The sequence below is a fragment of the Jatropha curcas genome, chromosome 10, assembly GCF_041381405.1.
Source record: "Jatropha curcas cultivar XTBG-Jc1 chromosome 10, XTBG_Jcur_1.0, whole genome shotgun sequence".
Classification (NCBI taxonomy): Eukaryota; Viridiplantae; Streptophyta; class Magnoliopsida; order Malpighiales; family Euphorbiaceae; genus Jatropha; species Jatropha curcas.
This window is the reverse complement of record NC_143160.1, coordinates 8380569-8394180: the sequence shown is the minus strand read 5'-3', so window position 1 is coordinate 8394180 and position 13612 is coordinate 8380569. Positions and strand designations below refer to the sequence as shown.

The 13612-nt window shown below is 28.5% G+C and overlaps 1 protein-coding gene across 1 annotated transcript; it reads right to left on the bottom strand.

Moving 5' to 3' along the window:
• Positions 1-4782: 4782 nt before the first annotated feature.
• Positions 4783-6679, bottom strand: LOC105641996 (Eukaryotic aspartyl protease family protein). Its single transcript, XM_012226661.4, has one exon. The coding sequence runs from the start codon at positions 6523-6525 to the stop codon at positions 5071-5073; it is 1455 nt and encodes a 484-aa protein (XP_012082051.1). The 5' UTR covers positions 6526-6679; the 3' UTR covers positions 4783-5070.
• Between the last annotated feature and the right edge of the window lie 6933 nt (positions 6680-13612).

Sequence of the window (13612 nt, the reverse complement as noted above, 5' to 3'; positions counted from 1 at the left end):
GAAAATCATATTACTATATACCTAAAACTTGAAAGAAAGTTGGGATAGTAATTACTAAGTCTACAAATGCACTACATTGAAAAGCAAATTTAAGTAGCCACTCAACTATAATAAGGATGCTTGATATAGCCACATATATTGTGTGCTTAGATTAGTTTATAATTTCATGAAGGCTAAGCTCAAAGAGAGGCCCTTGTATGTGTGTCAAATCTATAACGGAGAATTTCTGATATGGACATTGAATTCTTTCTCAGTCATTTTTAAAGATGGCCTCTAAATGCATTTAGCCTTTCATAAAAATAATTCTTATTGACACAATGCTAAAAATGAATTTTGAAAAATAGAGTCCACCGTATAAAGGAAAGAAGATAACTCTAACCAACAAAAAGAAACAAAATTGAATTTGCTTGTAAAACAGAGTCCATGATATGAAGGGAACAAAATAACTCCAACAGACAAAAAGAAATAAAATTGAATTTGAAAGGCAGAAAGAAAAAAAAGGATGTACATAAACAGAGTCCACAGACAGTAACATATATGAAAATAAATCCTGATTTATGATAGGATTAAGGAAGGCGAAACTATCGCGAGTTGTGAGATAGTAAGAGGGAAGAGTAGAAGAGGGAACAGAAGATGTCGATGTGGCCTGTACTGCACTAGACACTTATGACATGTCATTAGCTTTTTTTCCAAGTCATTCTGTTTGCATTGCACGTGCTTAGTTTACCCCAGCGAGGTACTTATTAGATGCAAAAAAAGTAAATAGAGATACCTAATAGATATCCCGCAAAGTATAAGGGGCCACAATGTTTTTTTGAAAAAGTACAAGATTCAAAATATGCATTTGACCAATATTAAAGTATAAGTTTTATTTAGATTAAAATAAGGGATTAATTTGTATTACACTTTGTGTACAACCTACTTGCGATACTACTGCTTATGCACTAGTTCTATGTTTATATAATAAAGTGATATCAGAATAAAGTTCAACCCAATCCCTAGACATAATCATTTAATCCCTAATTTAAAAACGCAAATTTTTAAAATCCTAATAGGTGCCCAAAAAGAAAATCAAGCCATCACTTAATCTTTAATCCTTTGTTTTTAATCCAAATCAATATCTATATACAACTATAATGAAAAATAATAATAAATTATTTTCTATGCTAGGTAAAAGAAATTAAATAAGAAGATAATTTAAATTGATAATGTAAATCACTTTAGCTACAGTGGCAATATTACTACATACCCACAACTTCTTGAAGTCCAAAAGTGACCTAAACAGAAATATATAGTTCTAGTTTTTTCTAGTTTTCTAAACATTATTTTCTTTTAAATCAAACATATTTAGAATATAAGAGAAAAAAGTATCAAGAAAATTAAAAAATGCTTAATCATTAATAAGCCATCTATTTATTGCAAAGGAAATATAAATCTTTTACTAAAAATAACAATAGTTGCATAATAATCAGTAACGAAAAAAAAAATATTATTAAGAATAAAACTCTTTCAAAATTCATGTAATAAAAAAACGTTTCACTGATATAGATATATAAATATATCAATAAAATATTATATATATTTTTTTAAATTAAAATTTTCAAGTGTTTACCATCTCATATTTAATTATATAAATTTTATTTGAAATTTTATTTTTTAAAAAATATATCCAATCAAATCTTATGAACATAAAGAAAAAAAATATTAATAAAATAACAAACTTTTTTCTTCTTTTTTTATCTCTCTCCTAAATAAAATATTATATATATTCTATTTGAAAATTTATTTTTGAAAAAATATATCCAATCAAAGTATACAAATATAAAGAAAAAATAATATTAATAAAAATAATATATTTTATTTTTATCTATATCCTAAAAGAATTAAATATTTAATAAATAAAATATAAAAAAATTTTTAAATGTCTCATTATCGTATATATTTATTAAAAAATAATTTTAGTAAAAATAAAAATAAAAATTTTGAAAAGCTTAATAATATATATATATATATATATATAACAATATTTTTTTTATTCGTTAGGAGTCCTGATAAGCCAAAATAACACTGTGGCTAAATAACAAAGAATAATCATTCACTCACCAAATTGGTGAAAACACTTATGGTCAAGAAACCTTGAACTCGAGACCTCTCACTCCTCATATAAGTGAGAAAACAATCAGACCAAACATGATTAGCTTAAAAATAATTTTTATAAATATATTCAATCAACTAATAAAATGTAATTTTCCAAATGGCTATAACTAAGGTAATTTTAAGATATCTTAAATTTCATCAAAGACGCTATCGGAAATAGCATTATTCTCCTCCATATTCCTACATTTATATATATTATAGATAAGGGGTTGAATACATATTTTAATCCATAAATTTTGATAAAAAAATCTTGTGATATCCTGAATTCCATTTTCTGACACGAAAAACTAAGGCTGAGCAAACGGTCAGTTCAAACCGATCCGAACTGAGGTCATCAAATACAAATTGAATTTTTTAACAACAAACTGAATTGGCATCTGAATCAAACCGACACAAACTGAACCAATTAGTTCGATCTATTATGGTGATTTTTGCCATTTCAATTCGATTTTAAACCCAATCGATTCAAACCAAAATAATAAATTCGATTCGAACCAAATAAAATAATTAATCAAATCTCTCTTAAACACTTGATCGAACCAAATCGTAATAATCTGTTTGATTTTCATGTTAGTTCCATCGGTAGTTAGCTACAATAGATTTGGAAGTCTAACTAGCTGTTACTGAACTGAATATAACTCAATAATAACAAACAATAAACCCAGATGTCTTCATGTCTTTGAGTTTTTTAACATTTTTCTTTGCCAAATACATAAATTCATAAAAATTTCTGTGAAACCAAAATATATAAGGACCTATCGTACTTCTTAATTTAAGGATTTTAACCATATACTTATAATAAAAACTCGCAGATACAAATCTCTCCTTTTTTTGCCCTTTTCCTACAAACTCTCATAATAATAAAAGAAAAGGTGAAATTTTGGATTGCTGTAATTTTATATTTTTTAATAATACGCTAAAAGCTGACAGTCTTTTGAGTAATTAAGCTTACAATTTTAAAACATTCAACGGATTCGGCTATTAGCAAATTTTAATTATATCTAATGTTTATCGCAATTTGAATAGCTTGCTTTTTAGTTTTTGAACCGTTTATTTTATTAGGAATAAAATTAAATAATTGATTTTTTTATTTTATATTTAAAAAAAATAGAGATTTGCATATATACGTATTGTTAGACTGTATATTCATTTATTATCGTGCTATTCTGGTGGGCCAAAGTATAGACTGGTTCTGGTGGGCAAAAGTCAAAAGACGAGTGGCATTGAAGATTGGGTTTGGGTGAAAAGGGTAATGGACCACATGAACTACCTACAAATAGGCCTGGCCTAGCTTAGCCCAATTAACAAACCCCAGCATTGTGCACGCGACAGCACAAATGTATCGAGTCCATAAGAAATCAATGACCCAATAAGTTTGTTGAGTAAGGGAAAAGAATATACTTTTGGCTTAAACACGAGTCTTCAGGCTTGGATTAAAAGTGAAATTTAAATAAATTTTTTTCAATAATAACAATTTCAGATTTAAAACAAAAATTTAGTTATTTAAATTATTATGTAATCACAATTCCTTGTTCCTCTGTTCAATAGAAAACAAGTTATATAACAGTTGATGAGTTTTAGAATAAAGCATGCAATAGGGATTTTTAGACCTCCCCTCTGAATTTTTATTGCGGATAGTTAAAATACCATAAATACCTTTAGTTTATTATAAATTTGTAACGTACCATATTTACTTTTCTTTGAATATTGTTTATTTGACGAAATAAAATATCAAATGGACCCTTGAATTAAAGTAATAATTTTTTTTAATGTTTTTGTCATTATATTTTCACTCGCATGAATGTTACATTTAAAATATATATATATATATTATGATAAAAATTATAGATTGAGAAATTTTTTTTTTCTCATTATTCCCAAATATTAAAACTAATCATATGATTATCTTAAAAGAAGGGTCTTATATAATAAAATAATTGATTGAATAAATTAATTTATAGTAAATTGATTGATATGAGTATAATGGCCGTTTTACTAATTTAAGTATATTTCTTCCATTAGTATAATTTCAACTCATTCTATTCAATATTTCATTTCGTTTTTTTTTTTTTTTTTTTTTTTTTTTTATGAACTACCGGTATCCAAACCCTAGTGCTAGGGACCGACTAAATCTGGCTCGATACTTAATCACAGTACCCTTTCCTATAGATATGTTTAGTTAGGGTCGAATCTGAGAGTTTTTCTAAATATCCGGTCTGTGTTGTCAACTGAGATACAATATATAAATAATATTTCATTTCTTATTTTATATTAAACATACTCGTAATGGGATTTTAGAGGGAGGATAAGAATCCCTATTACTTAACTTATTACATTACTCATTACCATTTCACTGCATGATGACTGCTCAACAAGAGAATGGTGAATTGAAATCTCACCTACATTCGTATTCAGCCAACTAAACATGCCTGAGTATATATATATTTCTTTTCAAGAATTTTCATTTTAAATAATGTCAAGATGTCCAGAGCTACTTAGCCAATCTTTTCTCGCATATCAAGCTTCAAACCTGAATTTTCTGACATAAAAAGACAATACTTGTTAAATTGTTAAGGTCAAAACTTCTTCAGCCAATCCATGAATTGCACGTGACCTATTCCTCAATGCCACCAAAAAAGCTACTTAGTCACCCAATAAAAACTTAAAAAGAAAAATCTCTCCCAAAGTTCCTGCACGAGTGAAGGGTTCCTCACCCCAATTGCAATACCACTTGTGCAATGCAACAACAGAAACAGCGTAACGGTTACATTTCATTGTCGTTTATATATACATCATCACCTATGAAAGTTGCACCTTCTTCCACTCATAAATGGTAGTAAAATATTTTAATTGCTAAGGGTAAAACAGTCACTAAGAATTAAATAATAATAATAAATATTTTTCCATTAACCGTTAGCATTTATTAGGCTCGAATCCAATGCGTGAATTAGCCAGATCGAAACTGACACGTGTCCCTTGTTGCTGTACGTTCCCAATAATTGACAACGCCGAGGCCGTTGGGGCAAATGCAAAGCAAAACGTTCCGTCTGAATCAACCGGTATCAGGTAATTCTTTGCTGGTAACGGTAACACCTTCCCATCCGGGAAGTGAAACGACAACGCTGGGACCTCAACGCTATACTTTGACGACAGATCGTAACACGTGTCAAACAAAGCCACACTGTTCGTTGAAGGCAAACCCTCCGTGCCCTTGACAAATGCGTCGCGTAGAGAGTTGTACACATCTGTTTGTAGCCGAGTTATGGCTGTGCCTGAGTCAACTATTATCCCACCGTTTCCTGACTCGTCGATTTTAAATGCTGACTCAGGAATCGATAACAACTCACCACCTACGCTGAGTCCAGTCATCCCAATATAATAAAACGTATCCAGCTCGTGATTTCGAAGCAATGGAGCAGTAACGGCGCTAGGTAGGATAGGTGAGTTAAACTCGAGAGTCGAAGCCGAGTCAGAGTCACGATCCACTAAACAATAAGAGAAAGAAGTAGCATTAATCTGAGACGGAAAAGAAAGTGAGCCCCCGCCAAGTCCTAGCAAACCGGCGGCTCCAACAAATAAGCCTTCATTATTATGTCCACAGCCGATGGCTACATTTTCAACAGAAGCCGAGCCGAGAGTGATAGTCTCAGTAACATAATCGCCAACAGTGTACGAACCGTCTCCGTAGGACACTTCGTAAAGACAAGAACCGTTGCGACACTCAGACACGTCGAGAGACTTGCACTCTTTAGAATCGCAAGTAAGAGGCGAATACGAAGTCGACGAAGCCGGCTCGAAAATCGGGTCGGCTTGCTGGTAGCAATCGGCGCAGGGTGCACATTGAAGCCAATTGACATCGCTGCCGGTGTCAAGCACTAAATAAACAGAACTCGGCGGTTTTCCGATTCCAACTCGGGAGAAATACTCACCGCTTCCTTGACTGGTCCCAGACACAATAGGACCTTGTAAATCCTCAGCTTTGAACTCCAAATCACTACCAAGCGGTTTAAGATCTGAAGTGGAAAAGCCTTGAATGACAAGATCTAAACGAGTAGTGAGAGATCTGACTCGGGCGGAGTCACGCTGGAGTCGAGCTAAGGTAAGTGATTTGTAGTCAGTATGTGAAGTCTTTTGAATCGAATTTCTAGAATGTAGCTCCATTGTCACCCAAGACGAAGAAGATGAACCTTTCCCTTGTTGATTAAACGGCATAGTCGTTTTAGCATCAGTAGAGAAAATGTCTTTGGTCTTCTGAATCGAAGCTTTGACATCAAGAATTATAGTCGTAGAGCTGTGTGATAAGCTTCGAGAGTAAGCAAAAGGAAAAGTGAGAAGCAGAGAGAAGAGAGAGTAAGAGAGAAGGTCCATTGTAGAGAAATGGTAGGATAGTGTAGTGTCCCTTACGAGTGTTTCGGTTGGGCTTTATATGAAGTGAATCACACTCACGCCAGGCTTGCTGAGGGAAAAATAAAGGGAAGCAGACACGGACGCTTTAAATGAGCAGAAAATGAAACTTTGGTGGGCCTTAAAAGTAATATAAGGATAGATTATTGATTTATAGGTGTTAATTTTTGTAGGTGTTTGGGGACACTCTGCCTTTGCATGTTCGTTTATCTTTCGGCCATTAGTCAAATAAAATAAAAGGAGAGAGAATAGCATGTTGAGAAGAAGAAATTATGGAGTGTATATAGTGTGACAGCCTGTGACTCTCTCTCTATATATATATAGAAAAGAAGTGAGAGGTGTTTCTGGATTTTCAGCACTCTCCCTTATAACAGTTATATTCACTGTATTAAGAGTACCAAAAGTAAAATAGGTGTTTTAGCAGTTGGTAGCTAGTTTATCAGTATCGAGAAACTAGTAGTTGTTTGAGTAGTTTTTTATAAAATATTAAAAATTAAATATTACATACATTGACCTTTTATAAAATATTATTTTAATTTTTAAAAGTTAGTTCAAACGCTATATTATCGAACATTAACAAAATAATGTTTAACATTTGACTGATGGATTCAATTACAAAAGTAAATTAGATTTGTAATCGAATTTTTCAAATACTATGTTATCAAACGCTATGGATTCAAACGCTATATTATCAAATATTAAAAAAATAATGTTTAACATTTGACTGATGGATTCAATTATAAAAGTAAATTAGATTTGTAACCGAATTTTTTTTATAAAGTTTGAGATTTGAAGGCTTTATCACTTTGTAAATATTATTTAAGGTTTGAAATATGGAATTGAAGGCTCTACCATTTTTATAAATATTTTTTTAGGTCTTGAGAAAATTCTTTTTAATAAATTTAACGAGTTGAGTTGAGAATAAATATAATACACACTCTTATATCACTAAGGACAAGTCAATTTAAACTCGTGATTTTTGACTTTTCACAGACGGGAGAAGACCCGTTAAACCGCATCTTATTGGTAATTTTTTTATGTTTTGAATTTAAAATTCATTATCTTTCTATAATTTTATGCAGATTATAAGTTATTAGTAAGAGTTTAAATTAGATTATTAGAGTGTAAGTGCAATAGGTCACAAGTATGATTGCCTATTCTTTATTTCTTATATACTACTCTTTTGACTAATAATGGGCTTATTGATTTTGGTCTGTTGGACCCCTCTAAAGACTAAAGAGGAAAAGTGTAATAGCTGGAGTTTGCTGAAAGCAAGACTTATTGGGTCTACTTGTGGGTCAAAAAGCTCATATTCATTTCTTGAAGTTTGTAATAAAATAGTTAATAAATATTGCTACTATTATCATCATTGATAGCAATTGAGAATCCTTTCTAAAAGCAATACCACCACACGATGGTTGAGACTTGAGACAGTGATTCAATTATGTCACCTGCTGGTAATCATTTCTTCAGGCAATGGAGTTGTGATCTGTTTGTGAATGGGATTTTTGGAAATAGGATAAGGTGGGGATATAGTAAACCTATGGCACTGAGATAATTATTGAGTGAATCTAAGCTTCTTGCACTTTATATCTATTTTTCAATAGATTATATTTGTCCCATGTGAAATTAGAAAATACACACATTTCAGACCTCAGTTTGGATTTTTTTTTCTCCACTTTCCGACTAACTTTTTAAATAGTTTTTAGTATTTTAATAAGTTAAAACGGTATTTTTTTTATAGTGTTCAGTAATATAACTTTCGAGGTAACTTTTAAAGATTAAGGTAAATTTTATAAAAAGTTAATTCGTATAACATCTAGTTTTTAACGTTTTATGGAAAGCTACTAGAAAATAGCTACAAGCTACTAAAATAAATGCACACTACTAAAACAGCTAACAACTACCAAAACAATTAATTTATTAAACATATCTTTAGTTTTGCTCGTGCCGCGTAAAGTGCTAAGGGGAAGGGCTTAAGTAGAAATTTTATTTATCCATAAAAATTAAATACTCGATCTTTTATTATGAGTGTTCTTTTACCAAACAATCTCGTAAATGAAGTGATACCTATTTAATAACTTAATATATTTAGAGTTCAAATTGTGGCAATAGTCTTTCATCGACTAAATTTTAATATGTATTACAAAAAATGTGAAAATTATAGTATAATTCATATGACTTTGCGAAATACAATCAATTCGTCTTTGTGTTTTTTTTTTTTTAAATATACCAATTTTTTCCTAAATTTTGCTACATTATACTAGTAGCTTCTTCCATTTATTTTTTTTTTTATCTTTTTCTTTAAATCAACAAGAAAAACAAAAGTCAAATGAGAGCTATTAAAATTTGTATCCTAAAAAAATTATAATACGGTTCTTATGGTTTGAGAAATATAACTAGTTTGCTCATGTGTTTTTATAGATAAAAAGAGTATTTTTGTAATTTCATAAGTCACTTAACAAAAAATATACAAAAAATAGACAAAATAACATAATAATATAACAAAACAAAACACAGGAAAAAAATTAATCTATTTTAAAAAATACAAAAATGAAAGTTATATTTTTCAGAGCACAGGCACGCACCGTATTATAATTTTTCTAAGAAAAAAAAGAGGTTTATATTAGACCTTCCTTAGAAATGTACTAATGAATATATATTTATAAGATTATAATAAATTTATTAATATTTAAAAATATTTTTTTAATTAAAAAAATATTTTCTATTAGCAGATATTCCAGAGCATTCTAAACATTAAACATTGTTTTCTATAAGTAAATTCAGGCTGTATTTTCATTTTTTAGTTATAGATCCTTGTATGAGATTGGTTAGTGGCCTCAAACCCTAATTAATTCAAGGAAGAAAATTTTCCATTTTGATGGATTCAACAAATATCATATTATTTTTTTTTAGAAAAAAAAAAAAAAGACATTTGAGGATTTGGATTGTAGAGAATAAAGATAAGTTGGACTTTACACCTGTTCATTTTCCTATTGCCTTGCAGGCATTGTTGTTATTATTATAATTATTGAGCAAGGCTGGTAGAGTGTGAAAGTGACAAGATGACATTGCATCTAAAATATAAATCAAGTTATATAAAATACAAATCTTATGTTATAAATTAAATTATATTAACATCTTATCTTTGCATTTATGATAATGCAAGAAGAATAATCCAAAGCAAAGCTTTATGTTAATAATGATTTAGATTGTTCCTCCAGCATCTAAATATCTTAATAAATAAATACACACATTAACTGTTTTGGCATTTTTGTTTCTTTCTTGATAAATATGATTGTGACTGATTCTCAACTTCCATTTCACAACCTTTTTGTGATAATTTAACATAATTGTTTTTTTTTTTTTAACCCATGAAAATCGAACTATAAGAAAACTAATCACTGGAGACTCGGTTTGTGAGATAAAACTGTCCCATCACATCTAAAATGAATAAAATTAGTTGGATGCAAGATTGAAAGGATCTATTAATCCATTATTTAAACTGATCAATGAATATAATTAAAAACTAAGAACAGTCGAGCGCCGAGATTAAATGACAGAGATCTATTTTCTGTTAATCAGATATTTAAAGTTTTAATCTTGGGTTTGAAATCTCTTTAAACACTCGGGAGTGAGCATTTTGTCTCTCTTGCTAGACATGCCCAGCGCAGTGGAACGAAGAAGTAATTTAAAATTAAACATCCAATCATATATATCCATTAAAACACAAATTCTAAATTAATATATGAACCTATTTTTTTTACCGTAATTTTTTTGATTCAACAATTACAATCTTTAAAATATAATCTTCTTGACATGCATTCCGTTGACTTTTGATCTGTTGGTACCCTTTGATTCTCTCTTTGGCATGATAAAACAACACTTCTACTCATACTTCCACCGCGAACGCAAACAAAGAAAAAGGAAAGAAAGAGAAGGGGAACAAAGTAAGAAAGAAAGTGAGGGTTGGTGAGGCTTTTTTAACCTAATTCTTGCCCTTTAATTAAAAAGGACACATTATTTATTTTATCTTGCTATTGACCGCAGTGAATCACAATTTAAAGAATGGGTTAATTGACCCCTTTTCCCAAAGTTAAGATATAAATTCACAAACAAAATTGAGTTTTGAGCATTTAAAATATTTGATCTAAATTCAAAAATTGGAATGAACTTTTTTTCTTTTCATTAATGGCAAAAATTACAATAAAAAGGGAATTGCTATAACCCATAGATAACACTCCCTTGTCACTTTCACAGTGGCCAGGGTTCAAGTTCTTTCCATAAATAAGACTCTAAGAATTGTTTAAACAATAAATTTTATTACTTAAATCACCATAATTTCATAAATTTATATTAGTAATAAGTCTTTCATAAAATTTTGAGTGTCATAAATCTTGTTAGGAAATCTTTAGAATGGATTTATACATTTTAGGCTTAAATAAGATGCATGCTAGCTTTACAAAAAAAAAATTTGTTGGATAGTTTTGTCTTTTCAATATAGCCTTATCATCACTTGTAAGCCTATTCGATCAAGGAAACTTCTTGCTACGTAATGTCTAATTTGTTTCTTCGCTAAAAAATAAAATTATGTAGAGAAAATTTTTAAATATGAAAGATATCTAACCAGGAAATTATAAAAATAGCTAAATGAAATTTAAATTGAATTGAACTTGATAATAAAAAATAGATATTAAAATTTTTTTATTGTTAATTATAAATTTATGTTCTACATTGGTTTTACGGAAAACAAACAATGTAATAATGTAAAGGTTTTGCTAGAAATTATCTATTTAGCAAATTGTTTGTTATTTTCCATTAATTATGTAGTCTATAAATGAATTTTAAAAAATAAATTAATCAGTGAAATATATAGATAAATGAAAGAATAGTTTTTATTTTTATAAATGCAGGACATGTATATATAGATCTGTAGTTGGATATAAAAAGAGAACTAATAATTATCTAGTTATTTAATAATATGTTATTAATTTTTCATTAATATTAAATAAATTTTAAAAAATTATCCAATTAAAATATATAGATAAATGAAAGACTAATTAACAAACAAGTAACAATTATGTAGATATTTTATATTAATATTGAATAAATTTAAAAAAAAAGATTAAAAAATATATGAATAAATCGATGAATAAACTTTTAATTAAAATAGTTATAGATCATAAATAGATATGCAGTTAGACTTGTAGTTAAATACTAACACAAAAAAGAGAAAGTAATATTTACCTGATTATTTTCTGTTAATATTAAATAATTAAAAAAAATTAATAAACTAGAAAATATAGATTAATCAGGAGATAATATTTATTAGAAGTATATAGTATAAAGCATTAAATGTTGATGGTTCGATTTTTTTCTTTTTCTTTCCTTAAAAATTGCTTGAATGTAGATAGATGTGCAGAATTGTAGTTAGATACTAACATTAAAAAAAGAACTAATAATTATATAGTTATTTTCTATTGATATTAAATAAATTCCAGAAAATAAATTAATCAATTAAAAAATATAGATAAATGGAAAACTAGATTTTAATTTTAATATACAGATAGAGTTTTTATTTTTTTTTCTTCATTAGGATATTTTTATTTCTTAGACTGAATAAGGTTGTCTATAAAAAAATTATGATGGAAACCAATAAAAAATTTACATATAAGAAAAAAATGGGACTAAAACGGGAGTCTAAATAAACATATGAAACTCTTTATTAGAAATTTTTAATATGATTGCATACTTGAAATATTTGAATCTTAGACATTAAATTTGATAAATTCACCATCGTTTCTATTTTATTTTTTTTTTTTTAAAAAAAAAGTTGAGTTTGCACTTTCAAAGCTGACAACCCATTAGTCAACGTCAAGACAACCCATGAAATAGCACAACCGGAAATTATATATATAATTGGCTAAATGAAAAAGAAAAGTCAATTGTAAAAACTTCTACGGGTTGTTGATAGTAATATATACAACTTGGCAAAAAGAAATACCAGCGGCGGAAGGCTGAAGCATGAAGTGGAACAATGAGAAATCTTCGTAAGTTTCTTCCATTCTAGTTCTAGCTGTCATAAACATTCAACAACGACACCGAGATGGCAGCCGAACAATAAAGATACAACTACTAATTTTCTGTCTTAGTGTATGTTGGTTGTTTCAACACCGGAGGTTTCTATACTGCACAGAGGCCTCATCTTGAGCAGCTTTAATTGTCTCCTCCCTTATTGCCTTTCATATATGCATGATATATAAATTAACCAAAAATTGAAAGAGCAACAGATAATAAAATAAAAATATTAAATTATAAAGTAGAAGATAATAAAATAAAGAACTCATAAAAGTACGAAAATAAAAATATTGAATAGTAAAAGTAGAGATAATAAAAGAGAGTAAATACCTTATGAAAATATAGTTGTACGCTTGAATGAATATATATGTTTATATATATATGGATAAGAAAAAATTTTAAAATTTATAAAATTATAATTATCTACATATAAATTTAAAGTTTTAGTTGGATTCGCTTATAAGATTAGATAATTAGGTTAGATTCAAAAGTTATCATTATTAAAAAATAAATTAAATTGGCCAAATCAAAATAAAAAAAATTAAAAATTTTAATATATATATATATATATAATGCTGAACAAAGAGAAGGAATTTATCTCTTTCTTTCAGCTTTTACAAAGAGAAGGAATTGATCTCTTTCTTTCAACTTTTATATAGATATATAGATTTTGAGAGTCATGAATCTTCCAAGGAAATCTTTAGAATGAATTTATATATTTAGGCTTGAATAAGATGCATGGTAGCTTTACAAAAAAAATTTTGTTGGATCGTTTTGTCTTTTCATCATAGCTTTATCATCACTCAAAAGCCTACTCGATCAAGGAAACTTCTTACTACGTAATGTCTAATTTGTTTCTTCACTAGGAAATTTCTATTTCTGGTTTTTACTTTTTGCAGATACTATTGTTGCAATTTGTAATATTACTTAAGCCATTCTATTTATTTTTAATTTAAATTTTGAATTAAAAAAA

Excerpts from the sequence above, each read along its gene's own strand:
- LOC105641996 (XM_012226661.4), bottom strand. The coding sequence starts at position 6,525 with ATGGACCTTCTCTCTTACTCTCTCTTCTCTCTGCTTCTCACTTTTCCT.